The 18,567-nt window shown below is 57.4% G+C and overlaps 1 protein-coding gene across 9 annotated transcripts in view; it reads left to right on the top strand.

Annotated features, from left to right (window-relative positions):
• Positions 1-18,567, top strand: part of NOS1AP (nitric oxide synthase 1 adaptor protein) — a 186,298-nt gene that overhangs the window by 126,061 nt on the left and 41,670 nt on the right. For 5 of the 9 annotated variants that reach the window (XM_074960839.1, XM_074960838.1, XM_074960835.1 and 2 more), the window contains exons 4-8: positions 2,896-2,969; positions 3,835-3,943; positions 5,388-5,517; positions 14,171-14,334; positions 18,089-18,256. In XM_074960839.1, the coding sequence (XP_074816940.1) occupies positions 2,896-2,969; positions 3,835-3,943; positions 5,388-5,517; positions 14,171-14,334; positions 18,089-18,256 (645 nt within the window). The remainder of the gene's footprint in view (positions 1-2,895; positions 2,970-3,834; positions 3,944-5,387; positions 5,518-14,170; positions 14,335-18,088; positions 18,257-18,567) is intronic. The other 4 variants (XM_074960840.1, XM_074960836.1, XM_074960843.1 and 1 more) reach the window with 1 other exon arrangement.

Raw genomic sequence — 18,567 nt, 5'->3', positions numbered from 1 at the left:
CCGGGAAGCTCTGCAAGCTGCCCCCAAGTGCTGGCTCTACCCCCGCAGCTCCCATTGGCCACAGTTCCAGGCCAATGGGAGCTGCAGAGCCAGGGCTCGGGGGCAGCGTGCGGAGTCTCCCTGGCCACTCCTGCTCCTAGTAGCCACAGAGACAGGTCACCACTTCTGGGGAGGTGCCTTAGGTAAGCGCTGCGGGAAGCCCGTACCCCTGAGCCCACTCCCAAACTCCCTCCCAGAGCGCACACCCTGCCCCCACTCCCACACCTCAATCCTCAGCTCAGAGCCCTCACCCGCTTCCGCACCCCAACCCTCTGCCCCAGCCCAGTGAAAATGTGCTAGTGGGGGAGAGCGAGCAACAGAGGGAGTGGGGAGGGGCCCTAGAGAAGGGGCGGGGCTTGAGGAAAAGTGTGGGGCAAGGCTGTTCGGTTTTCTGCAAATAGAAAGTCAGCGACCCTACCTCATGGAGTGGGACTGGAACTATTGCCAGCCTCCTTGCTTTGTGGCAGAACCACCTGATTGGCTGATTGGGCCCACTTGGCCTAACTCAGCCCCCTGCAGGCCAGTGTTGGGAGTGTGGCCCCTCATCCCACCCAGCATGTTCCAGTGTGGTGATGATGTTCACACAATACTAGAGCTGTACAGCTCATCGCTGCAAAGTCAATGACTGCTGAGGTGGGTGTGCACTGAAACCTGCACCCTCCCCCTTGGATCAGCTCAGCCCAGTCATATCACAGCATCTCGGGCTGTCCTCGCCACATCACACATTATGGACTTGCAGGAGGATTTATTAGCGGAGCACAGCTGGCAGGGTTGCTATCACTGATCACATGTATTCTGCTGTAGTACCGGAGGAGCAGCACGTGCTCTTGTCATTGAAGGCTGCATGGCAGTTCCCTGGGGCAGAGGTGAGGCTGTGTGGGCAGCCAGAGCTTTACAATTCCACCCCCCTTTTGGTGGTTAATTCTACTGTTGCATTCAGGGGAAGGGTGGGGAATTCCTCAGAGAAGGAGTGTCCATCTCTGGGGGAATGGATTTGCCAACATTGCAGACTGAGCACTTAAATTGTAATCCATGGGACTGTTTATGTGGATGGGAGCATCTCCCAGCCGCCCGTGGAAAAAAGACCCGGCGCACAGTCCCTCTGACAAGATCCGGGGCTGGTGGCCCCATTTGAGAAGTGCTCAGAATGCTTCAGGGCACTAAGGAACACACGTAACCATTGCCACGGGCTGGGGCAGAGCCTGGGCAGCACTTGAACCGTGCAGAGAGGCTGCACTGGGGCCCAGCTGGCAGCACTGTGCCCCCCAGCTGCATGGAACCAGGCTCCACAGCAGCCTGTGCACAGTCAGCTCAGTTTGGAGGTGGCCTGAGGACAGGGGCCCTGTGCAACTGATCTTGGAGGGTGGCGGGGCACAGCCCATGGCTTGGAAGCAACTCGGAGGCCTGGAGAGGCGGCTGTGCAAAGATGGGTCTGTCTGCTTTAAAGGGGAGTCAAGAGGGGACAGGATTTGGGGTACCAAGTAGAGAATGGGATGGAGACAGTAAATGGCACACTGCTCTCAGCCCCCCACAACACAAGAGCAAGGGAAAAGACAGCACATTTATACCACTCAAAGGATGTCTTGTAAGACGAGCATGTCATTATCTTGTGGAACTCACTGGCACAGGATGTCACTGAGGCCAGGAGCTAAGGAGGATTAGAGATCACAGGGATAAGGGAAACACCCATGGTTACAGGAGATGGGACCCTCCTGTTTCGGGCATGAGCCCACTACATACTGGTGGGGTCAGGAAAGCATTTCTCTGAGGGGCAGGGTAGTAAATAATTGTCCACCAGCCAGCTTCCTGCCTGTCCTTTGAAGTAGCTGGTGCTGGCCACGGTCAGAGTCAGGACAGTGGAGCAGTGGATTGTGGGTCTGACCTGCTTGGGCACCTCCTAGCTTCCTACTCCAGGCCTGGGCTCGTATGCCTCAGCTGCTGGGAAGCAGTGTGTCCCACTGCAGGAGCCATCATATCTGGGCACCTTGACTGCCCACCTCTTCCTAGTGTTGACTTGGCTTCATTGGCCTTCCTGGGAGCAGCAGGTGCATTGCCCCATGTGCTGTTTCAGTGCTGGGGCTGCGACACCCAGAGCTGTGGGCAATGAGTGAAATCAGTGGACAGGCCTCCAGGCAGTTCCTTGTCTGGGGTGGATTTGGAAAGCACCTGGCACACTTTGGGGGCTGCCCAGACCCCTCGCAGAGCTGGGGATGTGGCAGCCTGTGCTCCCAAGAGGCTCAGAATGGGGACAGTGGGCGGCTGCGGGTCAGAGCTGTGGGGCACTGGCATTGCTGTGTGTGTAAAGGCTCAGGGCTCTGGGTCAGCATTGAATAGCTCAGCAGTGCTAAGTATGTGGAGCCCAGGGCTGGAATGGTGGGGGGCTGAGGGGCTGGTGAGGGGCATTGCCAGAGCTGTATATGTGGATCGCAGGGCTGAAATAGCAGGGCAGGACTGTGGTGCGCCAGCAGGTCTCTCTTTGGGAGTTGGCACAGCACCTGGCTATGCTGTCTGGCTCTTCGCAGCACTCCCGCCAGTCATATCAACAAGCATGGAAGTGCCCCCCCACCCCCTTTTGATTTCCCTCTCAAAACCGAGAATGCCTTGGAGCACAGCCTGGCCCAAGGGATGCCTACAACTCCGCTGACACCTGCCATCGGAGTCAGAGGGGGAGAACACAGGAGAGAAGGCAATTGCAGAGGACAGGAGTGATGCCTGGGCAGATTGGAAGTGGGCCCAGGTCACACATTGTAAAGAAGGGGCAGGAAGATTAAATGTAAAAGGAAGGCAAGATTTAGAGGGCCCTGTTCTGCGCTGTGCTGATGTGCTATGGACAGCTCCTAACATCCTCATTTACAGATGCCTTCATTGCAGAAAAGAGAGTGGACCTGGGACGAGAGCAAAATGCTGGTGATGCAGGATCCCATCTACAGGTAAGAGCCCCTCAAGGTGGCGTGCAGCTCCCCTGGGCTCTGACGCTGCCCAGCGAGTGCCTGGCGGTGCCTGGAGCTGCCCTGGGCTCTGACGCTGACCAGCCAGTGCCCTTGGGGGTTCCTGGAGCTCCCCTGGGATGTGACGCTGCCCAGCCACTGACACACAGTCCACTGGACCCCATACGTAGAACCCAGAGGGGGACTGTCTGCAATGCAGCTGCTGCAATTTTAGGGCCCCCCAGGTCGTCCCAGACAGGCAGCCGAATCGGAGCCAGGCCAGGAGTCACTGAGCCCCTGTGAATGAGCCGCTTCGAGGGAAAACCGTTCTCTGGCAGGGATTAGAGCCGCCCACTGGTGCCCCTCCAGACCTGGGGCAGGGGAGTGGAGTGGCCCTGGACCCCAGCAGGCCTTAGGCCCACTGGGCCTTGTGGCTGAGACAAAGAGCTCCTGCAGTGGGAGGGAAGGGCAGGGCTCCATGCTCTGCCAGCGACTAAGGCAGGGGTTAGCATGTGCTCTGTGCCAACCCCTTGCCTTCCCCCGCTGGGCACCATCATTGCCCGACTCTTAGCTTGCCCAGGGAGCTGGCTGCTGTGGAGAGCTCCTGAAAGGCACATGTCCCAAATCTGCCCTCTGGCCCAGCAGGGGCAGGGCTCTCGGGGGCTTCTTCCCCCATCACTGCAGCTGCACTGGTAGGGCTGGGCTAGCGGATGCTGCTGGCTCGACGAGGGGCAGAGCCCTGTGGATCGGCTCAGCCATGTGTACTCCCATCACCTGCCCCACAAGTAGCGTGGGTGAGGCCTCCCGGCCTGCTGAGCACCACAGATGGGGCTTGGATTACAGATGTCCCTCCCCTCTCTCCCTGCAGGATATTCTATGTGTCCCACGACTCCCAAGACCTGAAGATCTTCAGCTACATCGCCAGAGATGGCTCCAGCAATGTCTTCAGGTGTAACGTTTTCAAGTCCAAGAAAAAGGTACCTGCGGCAGGGATGCGGGGTCCCTGGGAGGTTGCAGGGTGGGGTGTGGCAATGCAGCTGACTCAAATGCGCTGTGCCCATGGGGAGGTCCTGGGGAATGGCTGTTTCTTGGATACCCCTTAGCTCCCAGATTCTCCCTCCAGCGCCACCACCAGCCTGCAGCAAGGCAGAGCCCCAGGAGCTCCGGGTGTGCCTTGCCTCGAAGGCACGGTAAGGGCAGAAGCACTCAGCCCCCTCCTCACACACTCTGCTGCCCAGAGCCTTCTGGCCACTTCCTCTGGGACTGGCCAGCAAGGAGCTGCCCAGCCTCCCCACAGCCATTGTCCTACCATGTGCTGGGCAGAGCCAGCAGGGTCCTCTCGCTGCAGTGGAGGGTTCTTTGTGCCGCACCCCCAGGGTCAGCTTCCTCAGCAGATTGGCCTGGCCTGGGCTGCAAAGCCATCCCCGGCTCCTCACTGCTTCTGTCCCCTCCCATCACCTGATGCAACTCACCATGGGCAGGGCAGGGGTGATGATGCTGTGACTGACGGGTCAGAGGGCGCAGTGGGTGGCCAAGCTATTCCCGTCGCACAGGAACTGCAAGGCTCGGGCTCTGCTCTGGCAAGCTGCCATTCCCCAGGCCTCGAAGGGACTGGCCATGCCGGCTGGTTTGGATGTGCAGGAACCCAGGGTGTGAGGCTGACAGGGCTGCGAGACCCCTTAGGGCAGGACCATGCTGCCCTGGCCTGCTGTTCTCAGAGAGCTGTGGTCACCTCCTCTCCTGTCCCCTCCCTGTCAGGGCAGTGGGGAAAAGCCCCCAAGCTGTTCTCCCCCTTCTCCCCCGCCCTGTGCACCAAGGCAGAGCCCCTCACTGAGAGGGGATGGGCAGCAATGGATCACACTGTGGGGCTGCACCAGGAGCCTGTGATATTTAACATCCTGCTAAAAGTGATCCTCGACAGCTGGGAGTTGACACCCACCAAGTGAGGGGCGGAGTGCTTAGAATGACACCTGGAGCCAAAGCTGGACAAATGCCAGCAGAGGCCAGTGGAGACATGATCTGAACTGTGCAGAGGGCAGAGCTGGGCAGCGGGGGCCAGAGGCATTCGGGACAGAAATCACCCACTGTTGCGAACTCCAGTGCAGCTCCTCTGAAGGTAGCACTCAGGGCTGAAAGTTTGTTCCTAGGAGCCTTGCTGGATCGGGGCCTTAGAGACCATGACTCCAGAAGGCCCCAAGATAGATCAGAGCTCTCCCTTTGTGCATGGACTGCGGGGGCGGGGGGCTGGGACGCAGTCCTTTGCAGAGCCCTGGGCCCTCGAGCCATCCAGGGCTCCGGCTCAGCCTCAGGGTTCTCCCAGGGGTCTTGGTCAGCAAAGCCTCCCATGCTGTCAGCAACTGCAGTGGTTTGATGCACGGTCCCTACAGCCTGTCATCACAGCTTCTCTCTCCCCCATTCCAGAGCCAGGCCATGCGCATCGTCCGCACTGTGGGGCAGGCCTTCGAGGTGTGCCACAAGCTGAGCCTGCAGCACACCCAGCAGGATGCGGATGGGCAGGAGGATGGTGACAGCGAGGACGTGGGTGGTCCAGGTACGCCGCAGCAGGGGGGAAAGGCTCTGTGCTCGGGACTCCTGCTGAGGGCAGGCCATGGCCTCCAGTTGTGCTCTTGGCCGGCAGGTGTTTTGTGACTCGCGCAGGGAAAGGGCCACCCCCCGGAGTTGGCGGCCCCCCCACAGAGCAATGTACAGGTGCCGGGTATTGCAGGGACGCCGCAGGGGTGCGAAGGCCAGCAGTGTCTGAAAGTGCCGTTCTGCCCCGGCTAATGGAGCACTGTGAGAACAAGGCGTGCATGCGTCCTCTCCCTCTGGGATGTGGGCCCAGAGCAGGGAGTGACATTTGCTAGGTCCTGGCCTTCATCCTGTGGACCTTCCACCCCACTGGGAGCCCATTCACAGGGCTGCGGATTGTGCCAGCTGCGAGTGCTCAGGGTAGACAAGCCCCTGTTGGGGATGGTTTAGGTGTGCCTGGTCCAGCCTTGGCGTGGGGCAAGGAACTGGATCGAGGGCCCTTACAGCCCTGCAACCCTGGGATTCTTGTTTGTAGCCTGTAAACATTTACTTGGTGCACACGTAAAGCGAGGACATTGTATTAAAGCAACTCCTGGCCCCGAGCAGCCCTTCCACCTCCACCCTGGGGCTGGCCCCAGGGAATTCTCTGCTCCAAGTCGCAGTGAGCACCAAACAAGCAGCTCCTGAGCCGACAGAGTCTCAGAGGAGTCGCCTCAGCCAGGGCCCAGAAAACGAAGTTACACTGGTCACTGGGGTTATAATATGGCAGTGTGTGGGGAGGGGGCATGCTCGTCTCCCGAGGAGGTGCCGTGGGGCGGTGAGGATCTGGGAAATGGGATGTGCCTCTCCCCATATGATGGACAGAGATGGCACAGACTGGTAGAGGTGACGTGTGGGAGGCATGCGGGGTCACATGCCCCCGCAGATTTCTCGGTCACATGGTGTGGCTGGGCCCCCTCCCTGTGGGGCCGCTGAGCCTGTGAGCTGTGCTGGGCAGGGAGAAGAAGAGGCAGGAGGAACAGCTGGGAGCTGCAGGGAGGGGCTGCTGCTTTCTAGAGGGGGCGTAACTTGAGCTGTTCCAGGATTGTGCCCCCCACTGTCAGCAGGCACAGGTCATCTCTGCAGACTGGATTTGGGGTGTACCACAGGTTGGGTTTGAGGGTCGTCAGCAGAGCTGTGGGGGAGGGAGGCAGCCCAGGGCTGGGGTAGCATGGGGCTGCGGGTCAGGATTGAGGGGCATTAACAGAGCTGGGGGTGGGGAGTCCAGGGCTCAGGTAGCAGGGGGATGTGGGTCAGGATTGAGGGGCAATGACAGAGCTGGGGGTGGGAAGCCCAGGGCTGGGATAGCAGGGGGCTGCAGGTCAGGATTGAGGAGCACTGGCATCTCTTCTAGGCATGGAGCACGCCATGGTTAAGCGAGTGCATTTCATGAGGAGTCAAGCCGGAGCCAGTTTGGCCTGTTCTTCCCCATGTGCCAGGCTGGGCACTGCATGCATTTCTCTCTTGTCCGTTACCCTGAGGGATGGCTCCTGTGATGCATTTGCTAGGGCCCCCCGAGCACTCAGCTTCAGGCCCATCCCCTGGCTCCGCTCCACTTCAGCATCCTGGCTCCTCTCAGTTACATGCTACACCAAAGTCCCAGACCATTTGGAGGGTGCCCAGTCCCCCATCTGTGCTGATCTCCTTGCCCACCCCGTCCTTCTCTCTATGGAACTAGGCCTGCAAGGAGAGCCAGCGACCTCTGCTCTGTGTACTCTGTCTGTCCCACCTGGTTCTCTGCTCTGCTCGCCCTCCTGCTCACCCTGCCAGTGCTGAGACAAAGCATCACATGGGACGTCCCCTCAGCACAGACCTGTGCCCTCAGTGACCCATTGACAAGCAGCCCTGTTGTAGACTTGTCGCCTCTTTCTCCCCCTCCTCCTCCTAATACTGAGCTCTTACCATGGACTGAACTCAAAACAGCATCATTAGGTTTCAGAGTCATCCCAGCAGGACGTATGGGGCAGTTCCTACGCTCAAACCCATTGACATCCAGTTGGACAAGGGCCCCACGCACAATAGGTTCTTCACGCTGTTCCCCTAGGAGTTATGTCAGCAAGTACTTTAGCTCAACTGCCAGCTCCAGCATCGGCCAGCACTGATGCCTGCTCCTGCCCTAAGGTTGGCCAGAGCCCATGTATCCCGCCCTCCTGCTGCCCAGTGATTGGCTGTGCAATCCCTCTGCTGTACAGCTGCACTCTGTGGAAGGTGGCTGCCTGCCCTTCTCAGAGGAGAGTTCTCCAGAAAGTGAGCCAAGCACAAAGCAAGATAGGGCTGCATCCTGAGCCTGCCCACAGCCTGAAATCGTCGTTTGGAGGGCTGTGAACCACCCACCTACCTCCGTCTCAGAGGGGTGACCTGGAAGCCTACTGCTGACAATTTGAATTTTGCCATGAAATGTTCACCATCAGTCGTTTCTGCAGGAACAGCCAGTGAATGTGTTCCTCTTGCATGCCCTGCTCTCCTCTCCTGCATTTCCAGGAGCCAAGAGCCCAGGTAGTGATACCGTTCCTATCCAAGGGCATCGAGAGACCTGCATGCGGTGCCATCCATTCCCCGTACTTCCGCTCATCCTGGGTCTCTTGTGGCTGGCTCACCGTAACGCCCTTCTCATTTGGCACAAGCTAAAATCTCACAATTCTGCCAGCAGCACTGCTTGACCCCAGGAAGTGGGCAGCACGCAGTACCCCAGCAGTCACACACCAGGGTAGCTGGCCCCACAGAGCCGTCCACTGATTCCGGTCCTCGACTTCCATCCAAATACAGCAACTTCAAAGATGTCATCAAACAGCCTGCAGGCACCTTGCCCCACACAGGGACTATGGCTGCCCAGTCGAGCTACAACTAGGGGCAAACATTCCCTTCAGGTGTATGGACACCATGTCGGAGCCTGAACTGGCCACACTCTGCTCCAGCTAGCCAAGGGCTTTATTCCTAAATCCACTTTACCTGCCGGAGCCACAGTCCTTTTTCTTATTTAAAAAAAATGTTGGAAGCCTCAGACTTTGTATGGACTATCAAGCCCTGAATCAGGTCACCATTAGAAACTGATACCCATTACCACCAATCCCCAAGCTAATGGACCACGTGAGCACCGCCCGGGTACAAACAACGCTAGCCCTGCAGGGGGCACGCAACTTAGTACAGGTTAGAGCTGGGGAAAAATGGAAACCCTCCATTCGAACACATTATGGGCACTTTGAATATCTTGTGATGCCCTTTGGTTTGACAAATGCTTGCAATTTTTCAGCATTTATTAATGATGTGCTCTGGAACATTGTGGGCCAGTACGTGGTAGCATACCTGGGTGACATACTGATCTTTTCAGACAGTGCCAAAAAATACAGCATGCACATCTGTTCCGTCAGGTCTCTGTATGAAGCTAGAAAAATTTGTCTTTGATAGGGTGACCAGATGTCCTGATTTTATAGGGACAGTCCCAATATTTGGGGCTTTTTTTTTTATATGGGCTCCTATTACCCCCCACTGTCCCAATTTTTCACACTTGCTATCTGGTCACCCTAGCCTTTGACGAGTCCTCCATAGAATTCCTAGGCTCATCCTATCTCCCGCGGGTACTGAAATAGACCCATGGAAGATAAAGGCAGTCCTCGAATGGGGGAGCACCATGGAGCGTTCGTGAACTACAGTATTTCCTGGGGTTTGCAAACGTCTGTCACCAGTTCCTCCCAAAGTTCTTGGAGCGGATCGCCCCTCTCACTGCCTTGCTCCTCAAAAACACCAGATTCCTGTGGTCTCCCAAGGCCCTGCAGGCCTTCAAGCAATTAAAACTTGCGTTTACCACCACTCCCAAAGTGGTCCATCCTGACACCACACAAGCCTTCGTCATCAAAGCGAGAGCTTCCAACCTGGCAATCAGAGCAGTTCTACGCAAAGGCACAATCCTCAACAACTGCTGCACCCACACGTCTTCTGTGCCAGGAGACTTACCAGCGGAGCCAAACTATGAAATTTTGGACAAAGAATTCCGGCAATTAAGATGGCCTTCGCAGAGTGGCACCACTATCTAGCAGAGGCCTGATATTCTGCCCAGGTGTACACCGATCATAAGAACCTCACATATCTGCATAGGGCCAAGGCCTTCAACCAACAACAATTTTGGTGGGCCTTATTCTTTTTGCACTTTGATTTTGCAATCTCCTGTCATCCAGGAACCCAAACTAGCAAGGCTGACACTTTGTCCCAGAAGGGACGCTGATCTTAAAGATTTGAACCCAAAAACCTCCTCCATCCTCAAGCCTCAGAACTTTCTGGGCCCGGCTCCCCACCAAGATCTGCTCACCCTTATATGATCAGCCTTCACCCAGGGAATCCCTCCAATCGAGCAGAAAGCCATAAGTAAGGACCCCCACGATGTCTGAGACAGGGTAACCTACTAAATGAGCGTATATATGTTCTCCTAGGCCTCCAAGGACTACAGCCCTACCAGTATGCCATGACCCCCCTGGCAGGACATTTTGGCTGTTTTAAAACTCAGCACCTTGTCTCCTATATCTTCTGGTGGCCTCACATGCAGGCCATAGTGCAGGCCTGTGTTGCAATGTATGTACCCACTCCAAGGTGCCACACAATAAATACCTGGGAACCCCTTGAACTCCTGCAGCCCCTTGAGACTCCCCCGGCCCGTGGACAGTCATTGCCTTAGATTTGCAAGTAGAACTATCCGAGGCCGGTGGGTTTTTTACCACTCTGACAGTAGTGGGCCTCTTCACCCCGGCACTGGCCTAACCTTCTCCCAGGAAACGGCCCAGCTCTGTGTGGACCAAGTTGTCTGCCTCCATGGCCTCCCATAGCACATGATCTCTGAGCACCATGTGTGATTTATCTCTCGCTTTATGTGAGAAGCTCTCTAGATTTTGGGCATCTGCTCCTGTCTCTCTTCCACCTACCACCCTTAGACAAATGGTCTAGTGGAGAGAACCAACCAGATCCTGGAGCAATATCTTCGACACTACATAAACTTCCACCAGAACAATGGGTTCTTGCTGCTACCTCGCATACAATAACACAGAATATGCTTCTACAGTGCAAAGCCATTTTTTTTTCAAACTATAGATTCCATCCTTGGTTTTACCTGGAGCTAACCACAACTTCCCACAACCCAGCAGCCCTGGACTGGACTGGACACAAGATATGTCAAACCCAAGATGACCTAAAAGTTCACCTGGAGGACACCTAGAAAAAAGAAACAACATGCGGACCGTCAATGACAGGAGGGGCCTGCCCTTTTGCTTGGCCAGAAGGTATGGCTCTCAACAAAAAATGTACACACGAACAGGCCATCCCGTAAGTTGGACTACCAGCTCTTTGGCCCCTACCGCATTATCCAGCACATTAGCCCAGTCACCTTTGAACTCAACTTGCCCCGTTCTCTCCAAATACACCCAGTTTTCCATACATCACTCCTGAAGCCCCACATTCAGGACCCATTCCCTCACCGCTCCCAACCATCGCCCCACACCAGTACATGTTCACAACATTGATGAGTATATTCTCCGTGAGATCCTTGATGCCAGAGTCAGACGGGTTAGACTCTGGCATCTTATGGCTTGGGAAGGCTACAGTCCTGAAGAGCACTCCTGAAGAAGGACCTGGCGAAGAATGTCCACACTCCTGACCTGGTAAACACATTCCACAAAAACCAGCCTGGAAAACCCAGCCCCTGCCTCCCAGGAGAGGGGCTGATGTGAGGGATCCTGGGCCTTGAACCTAGACCTGGGGGTCCCCAGGCAGGGGTCACACCACAACCACCACTCAGCAGCTCACCTGAATGATTGCAGAAGGGGGCCAGCAAAGCTCTGCCTCACAAAGGGCCCCACAAAGCTCCAGACTGGGGGAGACTGCTGCCCCACTGATTGGCAGTGATGCCCTATTTAAACCAGAAACAGGAAGTTGTCTGAGCAATTAGGTCAACCCCTGGCTGACTGCTGCTGCACTGGCCCCTGCCTACTGCCCTGAGCCTTGCCTCCCAACCTGTTCCTTCCCCCTGCCCTCCTTCTCCCAGACCCCCACCTCTGCCTAGTTCCTGTCTCGCTCCTGGTCCCAGCTCCTATGGCCTACCCCTGATTCTGACTCCAACTTCAACCCCTGGCTTGCACCTGACTGTCTCTGGCTCTGACCCCGGCTTGGCGCCTAACTCCAGGCCCCGGACTCTATCCACTAGGTCTGATTGCCCATGCCCCAGTCCCTGCAGAGGCACCTTCTCAGAGCAGTTATGCCATGACACAGCAAACACTGAAAACAGGATACTATGCGCCAGCATAAAATGACTGGAACTGAGCATCAGATAACAGCAAGACTGTGGTATCATGGCATTATCGACACCGCACCCCACGGAGCTGGTCGGGAATTTAGCTGACACTTCCCCCAGCACTCCCTCTGCCACACAGAATGCAGGGTTCTGACTGGAGTGGTAGGGGCAGTCCAGGGGCCCTAACAGGCTTGGGGGAAGGGATCCTGTGGATTGACATGCTATATGCCAAGGGTGGCCAAACCGTGGCTCGTGAGCCACATCTGGCTCTTTTACAGTTAAAGTGCAGCTCGCAGAGCCCCCCATTCCCTTCGCCCCCATTCTCCGCCTACCAGACTGGTGGGAGGGGGGCCTGGGGATTCTGCCCTGCAGTGGGGTGGTGGGGCTAGGAGCTTCTGCCAGAGGGGACTGGTGCCTGCTGAGGGTGGGGGTGGAGGGGGCACAATTTCAAGGTTAGGCCTCCACTCAACAGCTTGAGTCACAGGCTCCAGGCACACCCTCCCTATTACTCTCAGCGGGCCCACCCTGCAGCTCCCAGGTGTTAGCTCCACATGGAGAGGCGCCAGCAAAAGCAGCAGCTCCCCTTGCAGCTCCCAGCTCTTAGCCGCTGCCTCTCCCCAGGCTGCAGCTGCCATGCAGGGAGGGGGCCCAGCAGCACCACGTGACCGAGTGGGCCTAGCAAATCCTGGCAAAACTCGAGGGGGGGATGTGACCCCACATCACCCCACATGTGTCGCCTTTGGCTTCTGCCCAGCAGAGGCGGGGGGCTCAGGGCTTCAGCCCTACAGGGCACGTCGGCCAGGGCTTGGGGCTTCAGGAGGAGTGGGGCCGAACCGAACCCCAGCATGCACTCCCTGGCTCCCGAACATTTGAAGATTGTCGTATGTGCCTCAGAGGGTCAGTAGGCTTGGCCACCCCTGGGCTATGCCATGTGCCCCAGCCTGGGGATCGGAAAGGCTGGGTATAGGGAGTCCTGCGGGGACCATATGGGCATACAGGTATTAGGTGTTTTCCTTTCTCTGCCCATTCCCTTCCCCATGAACCCGTTCTGTCCTTCGCTGCCCCCACCACCGAGCTCAGGGTCCATGTTACCAACCATGCAGTTGGCAGCTTGGCAGGAGGGTGGAGACAGGCTGCCCTTTGTCCCAGGGGATGCTGCTGCCCTGGCACAATGAGCTGCTATCACAGTCGCTGGGCCAAACCTTCCGACTCTGGGGAGATGCTCTCAGGACGCAGTTTAGATCTTTTGCTCTGCAGCCCCTTCACCACAAGAGTTCTTTTGATCTCCGGCACAGCTAAGCAAACCCCAGCCATGGCTCCTGCAGCTCTGTGCCTATCATCTGGTGCAAATTACTTAATGAGCTAATTTACACTTTTGCAATGTTTGCATGTGGCCATCAACTTCAGCATAAGTCATCGGCGCCTCTGTGGAGGTGATGGGGGCCCTGAAATGACTCCCTCACTGAGACTGACAACGGTTTTACCCTCAGCTGGGAAGAACAGAGGCCAACTGAATGGGATGAGTGAAACCATGTGCTCAAGGGGGCACCAAGCGGGGATATCCACCAGCACCCACTGCTCCGAGAAGAGGGGAGGGAGCTAGCAGGCAAAGTCCAAAGGACTGCCTGCATGAGAGAGCTGGGGTAAACAGCCCCCTGGTCCCAGAGAGCCTCCTTGGTATCAGGCTTTCTCTTCCTGGATGAAACCTGGCCAGTGCCAGGAGCATAGTGGGACCAGGATGGGGTGACTATAAAACAGGGGACAGCGAAGCTGAAATCTGAGGCGGAGGCAGAGGAGAGGCTGCAGTCTGTTGCACTGTTCCTGGTTCTAGGAGCAGAGTGCAGTCCAGTGGTGAGAGAGCATAGCTAGGCACATAGACTTGACAAATTCATTCTGAAAGGCACTATAGCAAACATGGGAAACCCAAATCTCACCCAATTAGAGAGCTGAGTTCTGGTCCCAGCTGTGCCTTCAGTGACCAGTCAGCTACCTTGTTTGTAAAATGGGGGTGATACTTGCCTGCCCCCTTGGGGGTGAGGCCTAGGGCAGGAAAGAGGGCTGAGAACTGCACAGAAATATTGACCCTCGCCAGTAGAAGAGATGGGCCCAGATTCCCTGGTTCAGACCCGAGTGCACTTTCCCCTAGGCCTCAGGGTATTTGGAGTGTCCTCTCAGCTCTGTGCAGACAGGGCTGCCTGCTAGGGATGCGTGACCCATGGCAGGTGTGCAGGTGCTTCCCCCACAAGGAGGAATGGGCCTTGTCTGCTAGCCAGGCCGACGTTCTCTCAGCCCAAGGAGCTGGGCTGGGGCAATGTTTCCATTGTCCCCTCTCACCTCTGACCATGCCGTTGCTGCCCCCTCCCAGCCTGCCACCCAGCCGGAGCTGAGAATGCAGCTGCCCCTACAGAGGAGACGGATATTGATGCAGTGGAGATCCCTCCACCAGGGAGCAGCACCCTGGAGTTCAGCCGGGGGGTGACAGACCTCGACGCCGTGAGGAATGACTCCGGGCACTCTTTGGACACCAAGGTATGCCAGCCCCAGCCAAGAGCAGCTGTGCCCCAAAAGTGGCCTTTGAGCCATGGTACAGGCCCAGGGTCCCCCCAGATAGCATGGTTTCCCGAGCATGTGTCCAAGCAGCTTTGCTATATGGCTTCAGGAGCAGGACGTGGGTCTGTGCCTGGGAGTGCCCTGCTCTCTCCCCACAGCAGCCCCAGAGCTCCCCACACACTCCCCCTATGGCTCACATGAGGATCACTGCCCCCCCCGCCCCCCCAGCTCAAAGGAACCTTTGGGTTTCACACTGCCCTCCAGTGGGGTAGGGAGGGAGCTCATGTCTAGATATGGGGCTGGAACAGCCTGTGGCAGCTCTGCAAGGGTGATCAGATGGGGGGACCACAGCGTGAAGCTGGTGCAACAGCATATGTCCTCATGGCAGCAGCTGGCATCCCCCCCAGCACTGCCAGGGCATTAACAAGGGGAGCTGAGGGGCTGGCCACAACATGGGAAATGCCTCTTCCCTGAGCCGCCCCGCAAACTAGGGCGAATTGCCTTTTCTGAGGCCCTCAGGGAGGCCAGGTTCACTCCCCTCTGTGCACTCTCATGTTAAGAGCTGGTTTGTGTGCTGGGCAGCGGCAGCGCAGGGCGGGAGTCCAGCTATCATGCTCCGTTACTCAATGTTAGGGGCAGTGGCCCTTCCTTGATCCCATCTCCCAGTGGGGCAGGAACCCCCACCCCTCCAGTTAGCCCCCAACAATAAAAGAAGCTCATAGTCACTGGCTCCCCCTCATCCTGTTCTCCCCCGAAACTCCCCCAGCGCTCAGTCTCTCCCCTGTGCCCTGCACTGCTGCGGTCCAGACACAAACTGGTCCCTGTGTCGCCCCCTCGCTCCTGTTGGCTGTGGCATTTCCTGGGAACACAGCAATGTTGGTTTCCCAGGGAAAGCAGCAGGAGTGGAGCTGTCTCCCCCTCTGCCTGACCACACAGCCCGTGCAAGCAGTGCACAGCTGCTGGCAGGAGAGAATCGCCTGGTGCATTAACCCAGCACGTCTGGGCAGTGTCAGAGGCCAGCAGAGCAGAGTCGCCCTTTACCCAGGAGTTCTGCTTGTGCTTCAGAGACCAGGCAACCAGCAAAACCTAGGACATTGGCTTTCCACTCGCCCTGCAGAGACTCCGAGCATCCCAGAGCCATCCCTGCAAGTGGGCAGCCGTGCTGCTAATCCACCTAGGTGGTGGTCCTGCGCATTTGTCCCACCCGCTCAGCCCTGCCAAAGCTGAGGCTCGGTCCTTGGCCAGGACACATCAGGACTGAGCGAGTGCCATGGCAAGCGAAGAGTTGGCCAGAGCACCATCTTGCAAGGGGAGTTCAGAGAACCAGGGGCTCCCCAGGATGATGATCCTTTCCCCTCCCCTAGCCCCGCTTCTCGGAGATCACACAGCAGTGTACAAGCTTGCCCCAATTCAGTCAAACAAACCCCATCCAAGGTATGTGAGTACCCACTGGAGTGTGGGGAAGCCGAGGCACGGAGCAGGCCATGGCTCACATGACAAGTTGGAGCAGTGCTGGGAGTAGAAGTCAGATGTCCTGGTTTCCAGTCCCCTGCTCTAGCCAGTGGGCCCGAGTCCTCCTCTGTCAGCTGGCAGTGCTCTGGCACACAGAGAGGTACTGACGAAGGGATGGTCCCATCGCTCCTGCTTGCACTGCATCCCCTAGAATGGCTACCCTCGGGGAGTGAGAGCTGAATAGTCGGGGTGCATGTACATGGGCCCTGTGTTCATGGCACCGATGTAGCCAGCTATGTGGTTTGTCTGGTAGGGAAAGTGCCATGTGAATCCCCAGCTCACGACCACGCAGCTCTGCTGGGCTCTGCCAGTGGCCCCCTGTCGTTCCTGGCTCTCCCCTTCCCTCGTGCTTGGGGGGGCTGAGCCTGCAACTGCTGCACTGTGCTGCTTAGAACCGCTCTCCCAATGCACCAGCGGCTGTGGAGCCCTTCGCACCAGTGCTCCCAGCAGTGAGCCTCTTCTGAGTAAGGCCAAGTGCACTGAGGCTTGAACCCTGTGTCATTAGTGGAGTGCCACGGGGTTAGGGGAGGTAAGACTCGTATGGCTCCTCTAAGGCTGGGGGCCATCTGCTCCACCCAGGGCGGGGCAGGGCAGTCCCACTGCTGCCCAAAGTGCCGGAGGAGAGAGGAATGGTGCGACGTAGCATGTCACGGAGCCAGCAGAATGGCTGGCATGAAGAGTCAGGGTGCTGCCTATGTGATCCAAGTCTGCTTGGTGTGGCACTCTGTCCCACTCTTGTGGCACCTACACCAGCCAAAGTAGCGGTTCTCAACTTTTTCAGACTACTGTACCCCTGGAGCCTGAGCCCTGCTTCTGGGTGCTGAAACATGGAACAGCATTACAGGGCCCCCTATGGCGTGGTGTCTACCCCCCAACTCCAGCCCTGCACTTGTGACCTCCCCAAAGCCATCCCACAACCCCCAGGTTGAGAAACACTGACTTAGATGAGTTGATGTACCCCCTGGAAGACCTCTGGGTACTCCAGGGGTGCTCCTGGTTGAGAACCACTGAGCTAGAGAGTGATGAGCTAGCTACAGCCTTGGCTAAAAGAGCTATGTTTGACCCTGTCCTCCAACAACTGTGTGTGTTGGCATTACACATAGCCGTGAGACACCAAGAGCTAGTCCCCCAGGGATCATCTTGCCAGTGGTGCCAGCTCTTGCTGTTCTATCACGAGTCTCTCGCTATTTGGTGTGTTTGTAAAGCCCCAGCTCCTGGAGGCCCGTGAATACATGACAGTCTCACCTTCCATTTGTTCAGAAGAGGAAGCTTCTGGTCTCCTGGGTTGCAGAAGAAAGTCAGAAAACCCAACCCAGGGAATCCAAGGGCTCACAAGCCAGAAGGCGAAGAAACAGGTTGCTGAGGAGGGTTCATACAGGGAGCTGCCTCCTGCCCCCAACCCTGGCAGCTGCCAGCAGCTAGGGCAAGGCTGTGAGCCGAGGTGCAAATCTCTGACCTCCACCCAAGTGAGGTTGGGCCTGCCCTTCTGGCTCTGGCTTTGGAGCACGTGTTGGCGACCGCTGGCTCTGTGCACACAGGTGACCCAGGCTGAGAGCATCGTGCTCAGGGCAGCTCACCAGGCTGAGTAGCTGTTCAGGGGGCAGCAGTGAGCGCCTGCTGGAGCAAAGTCAGCCTAAGCCACCGAGCCAGCCCCAGCAGCAGGGAGAGCGAGCACCTATGTGTCACAGTCTGTTACAGGGTGTCTGCCTCCTGCTGGCCTGGCCAGTGGGCTGCTCTGCGCACAGCTGGAGGACAGAGCTGCTGCCCAGGAAGGTCAGTTCCTTAGGCTCCTAGCTTGCACTGAAGTCAGAGGTTAGAGACTAAGCTCCCTACGGCTGTTCTGGCTCAAACGCATTAGCCTACAGCTGTGTGATGCTTTGGAACTGCAGATCTGTGTGACTGCTAAGGATTAGTGTTGTCATTGTGATTAGCTATTAATGCTGTTCTTGCACACAGCAGGTCTCGCTGGTGTGTACTGGTGTGGGAGTTAGGCACTATATACCCCTGCAGGTCTGGGCTACAGTCCCTGGCCCAGAGAGCTGACAATTGAAACAGATGGCTACAGAAGGACGGAGCCAAGGGAGTACAGAGAATGAGGCACCGACCCGCCCGGCCCGCAGGGGTCTCAGCTCGGCTGGGAGCGAGTTATTGGAGTGTCTGTGGGATGTTGAGGGGCAGCACGCAGAGTGGATCAGGCTTTGCTTTTCTCTATGTTTTCCAGGGCTCCCTCCACCCCGAGAGTATCCTGACTGCATCACCCAAGCTGCTGCTCCCCTCCTCATCCCAGCTGCCGGACCTGGGGACTCCCCTCTCCACTCATCACCAAATGCAGCTTCTTCGGCACCTTCTGCAGCAGCAGACGCAACAGACACAAGTGGCCGTGGCCCAGGTGCTGCCCGCATGGTGGTTGTTGCCCCGGCATGCCGAGCACGAGCGAGGCGCGGGGCTGGCAGGCGGCAGCATGTGCGCAGGGGGCCATGTGGAGGGGTTTGTGAGAGGCTGGTGTGCTGGGAAGAGTGGGGTGGAAATGGACACGGGCGAATAAGCCAGAAGTGGCAGAGCCCTGGAGGCAAAGCCAAGTTGCTCGGCCTAGATGCAGGAAGGGAGGAGCAGGCAGAGGAGGGGGTCTGAAACTGGGTGGAGATGGAGGGAGGGTAGCTGTGTTCTGAACGTCTGGAGTGACAAGTGGCCATTGGGTTA

Source organism: Natator depressus, chromosome 8, assembly GCF_965152275.1.
Source record: "Natator depressus isolate rNatDep1 chromosome 8, rNatDep2.hap1, whole genome shotgun sequence".
NCBI lineage: Eukaryota > Metazoa > Chordata > Testudines > Cheloniidae > Natator > Natator depressus.
This window is presented reverse-complemented; position numbering and strand designations above follow the sequence as displayed.